Below are 16,118 nucleotides of genomic sequence, written 5' to 3'. Positions count from 1 at the left end.
GCAGGATTCTACAAGTGGCAGAGTGTAACTAACACTGAGGTTTAGTCTGGTCACCCTTAATATTTTTTCAATTTCCCCCCATCTGCGACTTTGCTGACTGTGGCTGATGTGTTTGTAGTCATTATTCATGAAAGGGGAGCTGAGTGATGTTAGCAAGCCATTTGTGGTGGAATAGCTGCACTGGTCTGAGCATTCAATAAATTCCAGTTCCTCCTCTGCTATTCCAAAAGCTCCACATCCATCATGCTGATTTCTAGCACAGGGACCAAGCTCCAGCAGTGACTCAAGTAGGAGCTCTGGCCTTTGCTGTGAAGCCTTGGGATGTAAATGAACAGAAGCCTTTTGGTGAGAAATAAGGTGGGAGGTGTCTTAGGTTTCCAGCAAAGGGAGTTGGATTTCCAGTAATAGCAAACACCCACAGTTTCCTAAAATTGAAATTTGGGCCTGAATTTGGTTTTGCTGCCTTTTAAGTCTGCGTTTTCCTCTGTTACGTTAAGAAAACATTTTCGTTTGCTTGACATTCCCTGTTGTATTTTGTCCATCTGGGAGAAAACCCATAGGATTATATGAATATTACGGGCTTTTTGCTGGAAAGAGAAACTACTTCTAAAACTAATTTTAAAAATTCAAACCTCCAAGAAGTCATGATGCTTTTCTATGGTAAGGAAGGAAATCAGACTGGCCTCAGACAGGCCATGGGAGGAGGTAGTTCCCCTGCTGTTTTGAGTTCATAGAATCACAGAATGGTTTGGGTTGGAAGGGACCTCAAAACTCATCTAATCCCACCCCCTGCCATGGGTGAGGACACCTTCCACTAGACCAGGCTGCTCAAAGCTCCATCCAGCCTGGCCTTGAAAACTTTCATAAAAGCTGGGTTTAAGGTTGTGGCCCCAGATGCATGGAGTAAAGAAGAGATCAGAGCTTGACTAACCCTACTTCTTCTCCTTAGAAGTATGAAGGTTTTATCCAAAATCATTACTTTTCCGTGTTGGAAAGTACCAACCCATTTGAGCACAGGCTGAGGCCATCTTTGAGTCGACTCAGGATGTTTTAAGCAGTGAATGTGCTGCCCATTGTCTCTCATGCCACGTGTGCCTGGCTTGGGCTGTGCCACACACATATGGCTCCTCATTTACATTATTGCAGCAAGAGGGAGCTGGTAAGTGGGAGTGAGATGAGCTGCAGTGCTTGGCTTGTTGAGCTGTGAGCATCAATCTTGCTGCAGTTCCTCCTGTCCCTTGGCTCACACAGCAGTCTGTCACAAAGCACTTAATGATTAAAACCCCCCCGAACAAAAGACAAATCCTGCAGTGTTTTTCAAGCATGTTTGTACTGCAAGATCAGATTAGTCAACTTAAAATCCACCTTTGCCAAGACTGCAACTTCTCAGCAATCCTCCCTTTGTCCTGGCTTGGAGTTAAAGCTTTCAGGCTTCCCTTTGGAGCCAGAGAAAACTAAGTTCAGTGGCAAGCATGTCATGGCTTAGTTATAAACTCATGATTTTTATTATTTATTGGTGGCTTTGATAATCCATGTTGGGGTTTTTTTATTCCTGAACAGGTTTGAACGATACAGATCGGGACGCTCAACGCAGAATGCCAGCAATGGAGTAAGTGCCTCACTCCTTTGATTCTCTCTTACCAGCTGCAGAACTGTCAGTAGTATCACACCCTCTACCTGCCCAGCCCTGTGCCTGCCTGTACTGGCTAATGGTGGATGCCAGGAAAAGTAAGAATGTGGCAAATCCCAAGGGACGACTTCTAGCTCAGGAAGTCACTTCACAGTAGAACATCTCTGTGTTTACAGTTCTTGATGGATTTTCATTCCTCTATTAAATTTTTGATTGCTTTTGAGTCTGTGTGGACTTTAGGAGTTCACAGTGTCCTTAAGCAATAAGTTCCACAGTTTCACTATACATTTTTATATATTTATTTTGCATTTATATATAACAAATATTTTGTTTACATTTGATCAAGTCACTTAATGATTTTTGTTTGCTTCACCTAATTTTTCTTCACTGTGTCTTACAATACCGCTGTTCAGGTTAATTTTCTTCCTGCCATTCATAATTTTAGGAACCACTCTCATCTCCTATTTAAGCAGCCCCTCTCCAAGCTGAAGAGTTCTAATTATTCTTTAAATGAAAACTCTTTTGTAGCTGTTTTATAATGTTCAAGGTCTAAGTTCATGATGAATCTGTACTTCTCTTATGTTTTTTCTTCTTTATTCATAATGATTTCCTCTGTTTAGTGTGCTTTACCACTTCTGCAGTGTGAGGCAAACTTCAGCAAAGATTCTCTATTGACATTTTAATCACAGCAAAGAAGTTTTGTTTCTGAAAACAGTTTGTACCTAATGTGGAAAATTGTGATGTTTAATGTTGTACTGCAAGAAGAAGTTTCTGGCATGTGTAACTTACGTGTTTCTTGTGTCCTGACAGGTACTGAATGAGGTGACAGAAGATAATTTAATAGATTTGGGTCCTGGCTCTCCAGCTGTGGTGAGCCCAATGGTCGGGAACTCAGCACCTCCATCTTCACTTTCTTCACAGCTTGCAGGGCTTGGTGAGTGCCTGATCTAGATCATGCTCTCCTCTACCTATTAATGTTGCCATGTGGCCTCCAAAAGGTTTGGGTGTTTGGCTTACAGGAGGATTAGAAGGCATTCCCACTCTCCTGCACTGTGGCAATCTGCAATTGAGAAGCAGCCTGGCACAAGGGAGGGATTTATTAATCAGAGGGAAGACTGATGGAGAGGGTGCAGTTTGTTGTTCATGGCAGAACTTGTACTACTACTTCTATTTCTGCTTAGTTATAGTTCTCTGTGACATCAGCTTGGTGATGTTCTTGATTCCCCTTCTACAAATAATATTTGAAACCTTTGGGTGACGGGTTTTATGAAACTCTTAGGTGGTTTTCATTAAATCAAACCAAAGATTGTGTGATTGGATCACTGGATTTGACTGAGGGTTCTCCACCTCTTTCAGCACTGCACCAATACCATATCCCTTTGTGTGAAAGTGTTGGTTTCACAGTCAGTAACTGAGAGAAAGCATTGTGGAGAAAACTACTGTCCAGCCCAAAATTTTGGACTGTGTTAGCGACCACTAAATGTCTCAGGATACTGGCAGCAGGTTCACACCAATTCCCAAATGCTGGCTTCTTGATGAGGAGCATTTATGGAGTGTTGCTTCCAGGATGAACTAGATCATCTCTACATTTTTCTTTTAAGAACACATGATGAGCATCCTCCAGCCTTTCCTGAACAAAACTGTCCTCAGTGCTGCAGCTGTTAATGATGGTGGTGTTTGCATGTGGTTTGTTATTTCACTTGTTCACTATTTCTTCCCCTCTGGTTGCAGACTTGGGCACAAACAGTGTCAGTGGCACACTCAGCTCCCTCCAGCACAGTAATCCTCGTGATGACTTTGACATGTTTGCACAGACAAGAGGCAGCTCCTTGGCTGAGCAGCGAAAGAAGTAAGTTGGAGTTTGTCTGCAGCACTGAGTCATGGCACTGCTGTTTTCTAAGGGCATCAATCTGAAACTTCTTGACTTCAGATTGAAAAAGTAGTCTTGGTGTATGTTTTTGTGCTTTTAATCCAATCCCTATCATTTTGGTTGTTATTGATATGAGCAAGTGGAGAAGTTCCTCCTGCTGGACAGAGCAGACTGGCTGGGTACTGTCTTAGTTAATGAGCTCACTGGAAACTTGGAAGAGTGCTTGCCTGTACTTCTGCCTTCTCCTAAAGGCTTGTCATCCCATCCAGCCATACAGGAGCAGAAGGGTCCTTCACCTGAAGGTCATGGATGTGCTTTGGTGGCTGAATTACTGTCATCAAAGGCTTGGAAACAGAATTACCATCCAGTTAACTCTCCTTTTGGCCCCAGTCAGACTCTCACAGGCTGTCAAGGCAGTGTAGCTTGCCTGGCTTCATGCTACCCCTAATTTGTTTATATGCATAGGGCTTGCATCTCTAGAGCTGCAAATCTGGCACTTTCAAGGGCATTTAACAGGTCAAATTATTTTAATGTAAAATAAATCTATGCACTTATTAAGAAATCCTTTGATCCCTGTCAAGTGATATTCAATAAAAGACACACTCAGGTGTTTTTCTTTCATATATTATTTCTTGCCTCCTGGCTTCAGACATTAGAGGAAGCAGTCAGATCATCATCAATATCTTGTCTCAGGGTAAGAAATGCTGTTAAATAGTTTATCAAAAATTTAGAAAACTTGAGCCTACAAAGTTATTGGGCTCTTTTATTTGCAGTTATCAATATAGCTATTGGTACTGCCTCAGCTGTGGTGTCAGTGCTGAGAAGAAATGCTTTAATGTAGAGGGATAAGCCACCACTGGAGATTTTGGGCTGGGAGCCTTAATGTATAGTTAGAAAGGAGATGCATTGCAGGAGAGATCTAATCGAGGTCCCTCTGTCTCTTGTGCTAAATGAAGCACAAAACTACTCTTCCCACACCGTACCTAATGGAACAAGGAGCACAGATCATCCATGATTTCACAAGGGAGGATTGCTCTGTCTTCCTTGGATTGTGCACTGCATAAACAGAGCAGCAGGGAGGAGGAGAGGCACGAGTGTGACTTGCTGTGGTGTGTAGGTGACAGCTCTGGGTGTGAGAGCTCTGGGTGCTATGCTCACAGCTTGGGAGAAGCCAGCAGGAGGAGGAGAGAGGGCTCCCCCTGCTCAGGCAGCCCCTCCCAGGAGCTGATTTATGGGCACGTGTTTGTGTCTGCTGCAGCTCATGGTTCATCCTGTGCTCTGCGAGATGCTGCTGCTGCCTCTGTCACCTGACTGCTACATGTCCCTTTTGCATTGCAATTTAAGAAGCTTTTAACAGCTCTGTAAATAGTGCATTTCTTTGTCTGCTTCACTGCAGTTGCATAATTCCATCTCTCTTTGAGTCTCGCTCTGCCTCCCCTCCATGCACACAGCAAGGTCAGGCTTCCAGATGTCATCTCCAAATCTTTGTTAAACATAATGTGCAATCAGGCCTCTTTTCACAGTCCCCCACTTGCTCTTGGACATTCTTAGGGTGCCTCGTGACCTGGTTGCCTGCCTTTCATAATGCTGATCTTACTCTCTTTGCTTCAAGGTGCTTTCCAAAACTGATGGGTGGCCTTTGTACAGAGCAAGCTCCTCTTCTTAGGGTACACTCAGTACCCTCCAAGTCTTGTTAAGAACAAGAATGTGCTTTCTGGTTCCTAGGGGAGTAAATCAGGGTATCCAGGGTATTGTTCTCCTGTGAGGAAAGGCTGGGAGAATTGGGATTGTTCAGCCTGGAAAAGAGAAGGGATTGGGGTGACCTAATTCCAATACCTGAAGGGAGCCTACAAGAAAGATGAGGAGAGACTATTTACAAGGGTCTGGAGTGATAGGACAAAGGGGATTGGCTTCAGACTGAGAGAGTTTGAAGGGCTAGATTGAATATTGGGAAGAAATTCTTCCTTGTGAGGGTGGTGAGGCACTGGCACAGGCTGCCCAGAGAAGCTGGGGCTGCCCCATCCCTAGAAGTGTCCAAGGCCAGATTGGACAGAGCTTGGAGCAACCTGGAATAGTGGAAGGTGTCCCTGCCCATAGCAGGGGGCTGTGATGAGATGATCTTTTAACATCCCTTCCAACCCAGGCCTTCCTGTGATTCCAAGATTGCTTATGGATGACTGCTGGAGTTTCTTTCTAGTTCTGTGGTTTGTTCTTTTCTTCCAGTGTGACGTACGAGGACCCGCAGGCTGTCAAAGGACTGGCATCTGCCCTGGATGTCCGGAAACAGAACACAGGAGGGGTAGGTCACAGCTCTGTGTTTGCTTATCCACCTGGAATCCAGGCTGGAGGTGGCTGCTTTGACTGAGCTTCTCATTCTGTATTCCTGCAACGTGCTAGTAATGGCTATTTTGAAATTGATATCTGGGAGCAAGTACTTGCTCAGTAATGATCTCTAAAGAGATGCTGCACTCCAGTCTAAAAGACTTCAGAATCATAGTGGGTAAATTCTCCTGTGTCCTTGCAGCTTGTCTGGGGAGTACAGCTCTTTGCCTGGAACCACTGCTGAGAAGAATTAAATGGGGAATATCCTGTGAACACTGATGTGCATTGGCTTGGTTTGGTTTTACTTATGATAGTCTTCAAGTGCATGGATACACAAGCGAGTTACAGGGAGAGAAATGATGCAGACTGTTTCACATTCTGTGCCATAACTGCCCTTGCTTGCAGCCTGTTCTGTCTGCCCAGGGCAGGCTCTTGCTCTCTTGTGTGGGCAGAAGAGCCCCATGTGCTGTCACCTTGCAGCAGCTGACACTTAAAACAGGTGAGAGAGCTTGGGCAGCTTTGTCTGCATCCCTCTGTGAAGGCAGAAGTGAAGGAGCTTTCAGATAATCCCTCGACCCCTTTCTACCACTCTGCTTTTAAAAACTCTGCTGTTCTTTTGTACACAGCTGTGTGTGAGGTTTTAGAGGACAGAGCAAGTTCAGAGCCTTTTCCAGTCCAATTCTGGGCTGTGATGACCACTAGGGAGCACGGCAGAGCCAGCATAGCATGGGAGAGCCAATGCAGTGTGCACATGCCTCTCACTGGGGAAAATTGCCTCCCCATGCCTTGGCTGATCCCACCCTGGTTCTTTCACGAAGTGGGAGTGCTCTGGGCAGCTGGCATGCCTGGCAGCTTGTGCTCCAAGCCAGGGAGAATTTGTGTTGGGAGCCAGCTGGGGTCAGATCACAGCTGCCTGCCTGCCCAGGCCATCATTCAGTGGGAGCAGGCCCTCAGCTCTCAGAGCATCCCCACCCCACAAACCTACCTACAGAGTCCCTGTCCTCCTGCAGGAAGGGCAATTTATAACCCAGGTCAGCCCCATGACCAGCTGGAGCTCAGCCCCACAAAAACACATGACAGCAGTACTTTAGAAAAAGGGGAAGCATGAGGAGGCAGGGGCAGAAATATTCCTTCACAGGAATTCCTGAGTCCAGTGTGACATCCTAAGCCCCCAGTATCACTGAGCTGTTATTGGCAGGACCTGGGGAAGGATTTGAGATCCTGCTCTTTGTTCCTGGCTAACCAAATGCAAGGGGCTTGCATTTAGCTGGTCAAGGGGGCTGTATTCCCCCAGTGGCCTCAGGGTCATGTCTTCATTTATTAACACTTTTGTTCCCAGCCAGTTCTGCTTTAGGCACCAGCACAACCTGTCATTCACACCAGCAGAGCTGCTGCTCTGCCCCAAGTGCTGTCAGTTCAAAGGGCTGTGGCTAACCTCATCTGAGGGTCAAAGTTTTTAGGGGTAAATGCCTTACGGGTTGTGGAACTTGGGGCTATGAGATGTTGAGACTTTCAGCCTCTTTTCAAAGGTCCTGGAGACTGTAACATGTAATCAGAAGAGCTTGTTTTGAAATGCAGTCGCTCTGTAATTGGTAAACACTTTTTCTCAACTGTTGTGAGGCTTGTGGGTGTCTCTTCTTAAAGGAAATAAAAATTAAACTCTCCTAAAGTTACCAGCCCCAGTATGTGTAGCAAAAAACTGGCAGTGCTCAGTAAACGAAAAGACAGGCTTTAATTTGGGTAGAGCTAATTTAAGAACAGCTCTGGGGAGGAGCCAAAAGCTTTGCAACACATTCTTCACACACATCTCATTCCAGCACAGTTGTCCAGTGGCAGAATTCAGCACATCCGACGTTTCGAATGCAGTCCTTCTCAGAATGGTCTGCAGAGACGGGGCTGATCACGTGGCATTAGCTGTCTTTTAATGTGATTTAGCAGCTGGAAACAAGATGAGCTAAAAATACACTGTTTTCTTAATATTGCTTTTCCATGTTGGGAATTGCTTTTGTTGCCACTGAGTTGTTGCATGATCACAACCAGGAGGAGAGGTGTCCAAGAAACAATTCTCTGGTGTTACACAGAGAGTAGATGAAATTGGAATGATTTCCCTGTATTTTTTTTTCCCCTCATAAAATGAGACATAAAAGATTGCAGCTGATTCTCCATTACCTGTGTTAATGGGGACAGGGAGGTGTCCCCTGTGTGCAGGTGCCTGGGTGGATGTACACAACACACCAGTGGCTCTCTGCTGAGCTCACCCAGTTCTGGGCTGGAGCCACTGCACTCTGCTGAGCCCAAGCAAGCCCCTCCAGAGCTGGAGATGACTCTGCATCCCCTGGCTCAGGGAGGAGGTGCTGAAGGACACAAAAGCATCTTAGAGTGTTGGTGGTGCTGTGCCATGCAGTCTGCAGCCTGCTCAGGGGAGCTGGATGCATCAGCAGTCCTTTAACCTCTGTGCTTTTCAAGAGGGGCAGTTTGAAAGGCTGCCAGGACACTGCAGCAAACTGCCCTCACTTCCCTCCACTCAACACCATTGCAGAGCTGCTGTGCTGTCTGTGTGGGGCACAGTCTGTCTGCTGAGGTCAAGGACATGAGCAGGGGGTGCTGCAGCCCACGGCTTCATAGACAAGAGGGGCTCCACAGACTGTGACATGAGAGTTTCCAGTGCAGTCTCACTGCCTGCAGTAGCTTGTGCAGCCTCACCTTTCCTTCTTCTAAGAAGATGACAAACATCAGCCTCACTACTAGCCAGTGATTGGTTTATTTTATTATTATTATTGTTTTTATTTTTAAGGCCATCATGGAGGGAGTGCTAAAATGCTGTGAACTGTCTGTAGGAAGTGCAGAATTCTGGGTGAGGTGTGTCCCCTTATGGACAGAGCTGACAGGCAGAGGGGGACACAGCTGCTGCCAGAAGCTACTGTAGGCAACTCTGTGTGTGTATGTGTGTGTCTGTGTATGTGAAGTTTTTAACTGTTTTATTACTTTATCACGGGTTGTTGCTGTGGTTTCTCTCTTTATGGACCTTTCTGTTCTCAACACAGAGGAGAGGTAAAGGTGGGAACTCAGACATGGAGCCCATAGACAAGTGGCTAATTACACAAGGAATGGTGAGGACTTCACCAGTGAAGCAATTCCTCCTGCCCACCCCAGTCCCTGACCTAGAATAACCATCCTCCATTCACCTCTTGTCCTGCCCTATTGAACCGCTTGAAATCAGACAGTACAAGGAGTTTATTTCCCACCTGCATCATTACCTGGGGCAAAGGGAAAGATTTGCACCAATTTCTGGTTTGTGCTGCACAAAGACCTGTAAATAACTGAATCATGTGTAGGATCCCACGTCACCTTCAGAAGAGGCCTGGGGATCCAATTGGTTCCTTCTACTGTCTTGATTTGTTTATGCAGTATCCACTTTTCGAGGGATAAACACAAGTCTCATGGACCTTATTCACAAAGAGGACACTTGCTGTCTGTCTGTAAAGCAGCCTTTTCTGGTAGTGCTTAGATTCATGGTCTGGAGTAAACATAGGGAAGTTGTAGGATCATATGTAGTTGAATTGAGTAATGTAGGGATCATTCTTTATGCAAGGAAGGGAATGGGAGAGCTGCTGCCCAGATTGACATCTTCAACCCCACTGGCATTAGGAATCAGACTCCAAAAGGTACAATAGTGTTTCTGGCTTTAAGGATTTAATTCCTGTGTCTGGTGATGCCAGTGCCTTGATAAAATCAGGCTTCTGAAGATCACTGAACCTGTGCACATTCTGACCTTGTTTGAAGTTGTCCTTCATCAATGTGCTTGCAGAGAGAAGTTCAAAGCTTGCTTTAGGTGCAGAAGCCAGAGGAAAGAAAAAATACCCTCAGCTATGCCTTAAAGCCAAGTTCTAAGACCATTTTTTTGGACTATGTAATCCATCATTTTAAGTGTTTGAGATTAGTACCAATAATGTGACCTAACTGTAGAAAATCCTCCTGAGACAGTCCTGGCTGCAGCTGAGTTCAGAGAGATGCAGGGAGAATTGCCTTTGCTCTGGGGTGTGCTGGCAGTGCAGCATGTGGGGCTGGGCACCAGGAACAGGAGTGTCTCACTCCAAAGAGAGTCCTGAATATCCCAGACTAAGCTGCCCAGTGCTTAAACAAGAGAAACATCCCAGAAAGCTTAAAGTTTAGAAAATCCAAAGTGTGCAGTATCCACTCTGTGAAACACTTGCATTTATTCTTCTGGCTTTAGGGCTAATGCAGCTTATTTCTCAGGGCCAGCTTGGAAATTTGGCTGAATTTTGCACGGCTGGTGCACACACAGTGATGGGACAGGTGCTGTATCTGCCTGCCCAAAAGCAGCTCCACGCCTGCTCACACACAGTGGGATAAGCCCACTGTGGGTACCTGTCCCTGGGAGCCAGAGTGTCCTTTTGGTGCTGTCAGACACCCGCAGCTCACAAGGTGAGGGTGAAAAGCTGTAGAATGAGCAGCAGTATCAGCTTTGCCTCTGATGCTGTTGGCTGTGGCTCTTGCTGTTTGGTGGCTCTGTTGCAGCCAGGGGTGTGCTGTGCCACTGTTAGATGTTCATCCATAATGAATAATCCAGTGATTGAGTTAGTTCTTCTTCTTTGCCTTTCCACTGTTTACAAGAGCAGGGAAGCATGAAATCAGCACCCCTGCTGTTCACACCACTCACACCACTGCTTTATTAAAAAAGCAAACAGCATATTCCTTCATTGGCTTGTGGTTATTCAGTCTGGAAAAAGGATACTGCAGCATTCATGGAGATCTATGGATTTGGGAGGGAAGGGGGCCTGGCTGTCCAACCAGTCACTGCTCTTACAAACCTGTCACCTTGTTTGTATGCTAAATACAAGAGAGAAATACCTAAAATAAAACTAAACTAATCATTAACTCTGTTTCTCTCTTAACTGGCTGTAGTTCTTAACAGTGTTTATTAATATGACCTGTAGCATTTACAGTGCCAGTGGATAACTAGAATTCCAGGTATGACCTTGATGTGCCCACTCTGTGGGGTACTTTTTGTACTTTGGTGAGGAGGAAAGGGGTGAGCTGACACTGCTGTTCCCTGAGCCTGCACAACACTGAGACCACTCAAAAGGAATTCTCCACCTGCCAGAGTGGTTCTCACATCCCTCACGACCTGACATTGTTCTGTACAAGCTGTGATACATTTCAGCTTTGGGCTGAGTCCTTCCCACTCCATTTCTCTGCATCCCAGTTTCACCACACACCTTTGCAGTCTCTGGCTCTCCTCTCCCAGTGAATTTGGCAGTGTTGTTCTTGTTTCCAGTTAACCTGTGGCTCAGTTCTGCCATCAAGGTGATGCCAGAACCATGGAGACAGACACAAGCCATGCTTTTATCCATCTCAGCTCTACCTACAAAACCAAAATAGACAAAATTATATTGGCAGAAAGTGTTTCTGGTGTTTCTACGGCTGAGGAATGGGAGGTGAGCTGTTCAGTGGCAGATCTGTCTGCAGTGTGAGGTCAGGGTTTTGCAGGTCTCAGGGGTCTGTATCAGCAGCAATTAGGCACAGACTTTACCACAGAGCCACGTTTTAGTGCAGGTAGTCTCAGTTCCCTTCTCATGAGATTGGACAGCTACTGAGATTTGCATTAATATATTCCTTTCTTAGAATAATCTGTCAACCCACTCACATACCAAATGGGTTATTTGTTATGAAAGTGAGAAGTAGGTGTTGCTTAAGCCACCACGTCAGGACATTAACTGGGACAGTGGCAGGGGAAGGATGAAACTGCACCAGAATTCACAGAAAGTGATATGAACACCACTCAACATTCTATCTTGACTGCCAGCAGCACGCCTGGCTAGAGAGGAGAGCCCTCTCTGTAGGGAAGATAGGTGAGTAAAGATTAAATGAAACCTCTGTTAATTAGTTACCAAGTGGGATGCCGCCATGTGCCTTCAAGAGAGAGATAGGATCTGAGATGTGGAAATGACTTGGGTAATGTGAGACTGTTGAATAACATCATCATCTTAAAGACTAAAGTGCTTGAACTGTGGATAAACCCAAAACCAGGCACGTGAAGATCTCATTTCTTCCATGTGGTGGGACCCCTCTCCCTGCTGAAGGCAAGCAGCTGCTTCCCCTTACCCAAAGACCACGGGGGTCTCCTTAGCCAGCCGTGGTGTTTTCAGAGCACTCTGCAAGGACAGCCCAGTGCCTGGTGGCAGTGGCAGTGAGGGCTGGCACATGCAGATGGGCTGGTGGTTGTACAGCCTGGCAGAGCCTGGGCACAGCAGGGGAACTCTGCAGCCCAGCTCCTGCCTGCCCGGCCCTGCAGTGTGCCAGCACAGTCAGGAGTAACCCAGGAGTTCATTTAATCCTTACATGTAAAGCCAGGCGTGGTCCAATATTGAAGCCAAGCAGCTATTTCAAGATCACAACAACTTTAAATAGATGGTAAGGCTGTAGTAGTAAGCTGGAGTAGCCTGCTAGTGTGCTCCTAGTGCTGCTGTAGGAATGACAGACCTTTACTACTGCTAACCAGCAAGGGGAGCGAGTAGCAACTAACCAAGAACTGGTGTCAGCTTTGTTAAACATCTAGAAAGAAGTGGAATTAACTAAGCTATTACAAGGCAGTAGTCTAGCAACAATTAGCATAAACCTTGTTAAACATTTTAAGAACATTAATGAGCTCACCTAGAGACCTGAATTGTCATTTCATACCTGCTTCTTTTCCAGTGGGATCATTTTTAATAGAAATAAAATGTGATAATAATAACCTTAAACTGTCTTTTTAAGGGTAGAATATTGGATTTTATGACTTCTGAGGAAAAATATTGGCAATACTTTTGGCTTTTGATTGCTAGTGAGAACATCAACACAATCTAGCTTAGATAAGTAGGAACTTGAATTCCAGGTTCCTGTGGGTTTTGTGGGATTGAGCACTCACTTTTGTTCTCCCAGCCCTGCTTTTCCATTTCTCTTTCAGGGCTGTTGAGATGATCCCATTTCTAGGATTTTCCAAAGACTAAATAAAAAAGGAATTTAAACAATCAGACCAGCTTTTAATTAAAGCCAGTTACTTGAAGTACCCAAAAATATTTTGTGACTTAATTTCCATTTACTGTAAGTATAGACTTAAAAAAAAATATCACAAATATATTTATACAAACAGCTCTTGCAGCCTACACTATCTCGGGAGCTCTCTTGCCAAGACTGAAAGCTTCACTAGACCATGGAAGTTTGCATAATCAGAATATCAACAAGACAGTGTCCCATTCCAGAGTTTTTTCCATGTAGTCTGTGGTTGCACTGCTGCTTGTTCCCAGAAACTGTTGTCTTTTTTAATGTGTAAACTAGTTAATTTATTTTTACATTGCCTCTGTTGTGATTTAGGGGTTAGTTATTACAAAATTCCCCTGCACATCTTTCAGTTTAGGGCTTCTGAAAGGGGAAGACTTGCCAAGTACCCAACTGACTGGCAAAAACTGAGCTTCTCTGTATGTTCTCTTCTCAGTTTAAAATGAAAAATAAATGTTACAGTGTTATCATTAAAATAATTTAAAACTTCCAGTTGCTCTGTGAGAGTTTCCTCCCTCTTTATTCTTGAACAACTTAAACCTGACACACGTAACCCATGTTTTATGAGGAAATGGGGCTCAGAGTCTTAGGAAAGTAAACTGGAAGTTTGTGCATGGAAGGAGCAATAGATACCAACCCTCAGCTCTTCTGTGGGTGTGCTGGGAGACAGGGAAAGCTTTTTAAAAGGTCAGTGCTGAATAGCAAACGACTGACACACTCAGATGTTTATCTTACAGCTTTGTCTGCTTCTCTGCAAGAAGTGCTCTTGCACTTCTGAGGGCTTTGTTTGTTTGTTATAAGTAGCTCTAGCTGAAAGTAGAATTCCCTTTTTTGCCTTTTTTTTTCTTTTCATTTTTAAAAAATTCTTACGAAACACCACAGCACAAACTCTTGTGCTGCTGAGCTGTTCTTCGAGGACTTCTGCAAATTCAAGAGCCCTGTGATTCTCAGGAACTCAGTACTTGATCAGTCATCTGTCATGTTCTGAGGATAATCAAGATTTGAGCTGCTGTTCCTTCTAATACAGGGGCACAGTACTGCCACACTTTGTAGAACAGCTGCTCTTATATTCATAAAATCATAAAATCCTGGAATGGTTTGGGTTGGAAAAAGAGATCATCTCATTCCAACCCCCTGCCACGGGCAGGGACACCTTCCACTATCCCAGACTGCTCCAAGCCCCATCCAACCTGGCCTGGAACACTTCCAGGGATGGAGCAGCCACAGCTTCTTTGGCAACCTCCCCACCCTCATAGGGAATAATCTCTTCTAATATCTAATCTAAATCCACCCTTTTTCAGCTTAAAGCCATTCCTCCTTGTCCTGTCACTGCAGGCCTTCATCCAAAATCTCCCTCCAGCTCTCTTGGAGACCCCTGTGTTCCTGTAAACTTTATTCACAGAAAAGGAAAAAATAAACCAGTTTTTTTCCTGCCTTCCATGCACATGTTCTTATCCTTAGAGAAACTTAAGCACCTTTCTGAGCTGCAACCCAGCCAACAGCTCAGAGGCTGCACCTTCCACAGTGTTAAGCAACACAGGAGAGAGGCAGCAGTGCAATTTCTGCAGTAGGTTTTAGGTTGCTGTAGGATGAATAAAATCATTACTTTATATCTCTGAAGCCAGTATTTTATAAAGCTGTTAAACCAAGGAGACAGTTTTACAAGATGCAACTTGTCCTTGGGAAGGAATGTGTTGGAAGGTGCTTGGAGCTCTTCCCTTGTGAGTGGCCAGCTCCAGCTCACTGTGATAGTGTTGTGTGTGCATGATTCAGGAAATCAGAAAGGGAAAGTTATTCTAAATCTGGCCCATTCCAGAGGAAACTGCAGGAATTTATTTTCTGATTGGGATCTTTATGAATTTGCTGGAAGCAAAGTGACACCTTGTACCTCTGACCCCGGGGACTGTCACTTTGTCCAGTGACTTGTCAAGTCAGAGCCCAGCCACCTTCCTGTGCTGCTCTTTGGGGGAGATGCTTTGAATTGAGTTCTGGACTTACAGTTCTTGGACACAACTAACCCACTTTAGCACACCTCACCTCAAGCAGGGCTTAACTGGCCTCCTCAGTACAAAGGGCCACTTGATTCTGAGAAAAAATTCCTGAGGAGCTTTGCTAAACAGCCTCAGCCTCTGTGATCCAGCATCTGTCCATCTTCCTCTGCTGGAAGTGCCTGAGAAAACTACATCTCCCAGGAAATGCATCTGCAGAGCCTCTTCCAGCTTTTTTTATTGAATCACAGAGTCATTAAAGCTGGAAAAGACCTCCAAGACCATCAAGTCCAACCACCGCTGCAACTAAGCCAGGTCCCAAAGCACCACATCCACAGGGTTTTTTATCACTTCTAGGGTGGGAAATTCCTGTGAGAGGTTTCAGACAAAGCTGTGGAGAACCCCTGACACCTCTTTTGCCTGGGAGAGTCCCTCTAACAGTGCCAGGTCTCCTCCCTGCCAGCCCTGCTGCTCAGCTGCCATGCCCTGGCCTGGAACTCACATGTCTGACATTGTTTTCCAACTATTTCTCAGGTTGTCCTTACCAGATCTATTGTGGTGTTTTCCTGTTTACCTCGGCAGGGCTCTGTTGTATTTAAGCAGTGTAGTTAAGTCAGGAAATTCTACCCTAATACTCAGTAATTTCCCTTTGCTGACCCAGTTACCCTTAGCACTGCGTGAAATCGCTGCCCTTCAGCTGCCTCTGCTGCCTGTTGTAATCACACTGGTGTCACACCAGTTCCACTGCAGGAGCAGAGGCAAACCTTCCACACCTGTGTGTTAAACTATCCCTGGAGCCTGACCTGCTCTGGAGAGCCCAGCTGCAGCTCTGGGGCTGTGCTCTCCTCCTCTGCCCCATCCTCTTCCTCCCTCACCTTTGAGACTCCACACTTTGCACTGGCACACGCTGGGCTCTGCTGACGAGGATCACTTTTGGCAGAAGAGTGGGAACTGGGAGCTGGGACAGTTTTGCTTTAAACCCTTGTGCCAAGGCTTGCCAGGGCTTGGTGGTGTGGTGGGAGGAGGATCTGGGAGGAAGCATGACTGTACCCTGGGCTCTGACTTCTCCACCTGCGCAGAAAACCAATTTGTTTTCTTAGGAGTGTTGCCTGAAGACTTTGAGCCCCTCTTTTTCCTAACCCTTCACTGTGGCTAATACCCATTTTGAAAAACAAAAGGTGTAAATTTAACATTTCAAAACCTAACTGATATCCAGTATTCTACCCTTAAAAGCATTTCACGATCAAGA

The 16,118-nt window shown here is 45.4% G+C and overlaps 1 protein-coding gene across 3 annotated transcripts in view; it reads left to right on the top strand.

Moving 5' to 3' along the window:
- The window catches only part of TOM1L2 (target of myb1 like 2 membrane trafficking protein), a 56,319-nt gene that overhangs the window by 31,421 nt on the left and 8,780 nt on the right, over nt 1-16,118 (top strand). For 2 of the 3 annotated variants that reach the window (XM_064390833.1, XM_064390832.1), the window contains exons 9-12: nt 1,561-1,609; nt 2,441-2,564; nt 3,362-3,479; nt 5,724-5,799. In XM_064390833.1, coding sequence (XP_064246903.1) covers nt 1,561-1,609; nt 2,441-2,564; nt 3,362-3,479; nt 5,724-5,799 — 367 coding nt within the window. Of the gene's footprint in view, nt 1-1,560; nt 1,610-2,440; nt 2,565-3,361; nt 3,480-5,723; nt 5,800-8,866; nt 8,933-16,118 lie in introns of all 3 variants that reach the window. The other variant, XM_064390831.1, reaches the window with a different exon arrangement.

This window comes from Passer domesticus, chromosome 15 (assembly GCF_036417665.1).
Source record: "Passer domesticus isolate bPasDom1 chromosome 15, bPasDom1.hap1, whole genome shotgun sequence".
Taxonomy (NCBI): domain Eukaryota; kingdom Metazoa; phylum Chordata; class Aves; order Passeriformes; family Passeridae; genus Passer; species Passer domesticus.
The sequence above is the reverse complement of the archived record's forward strand: the minus strand, read 5'-3'. Positions and strand labels throughout refer to the sequence as shown.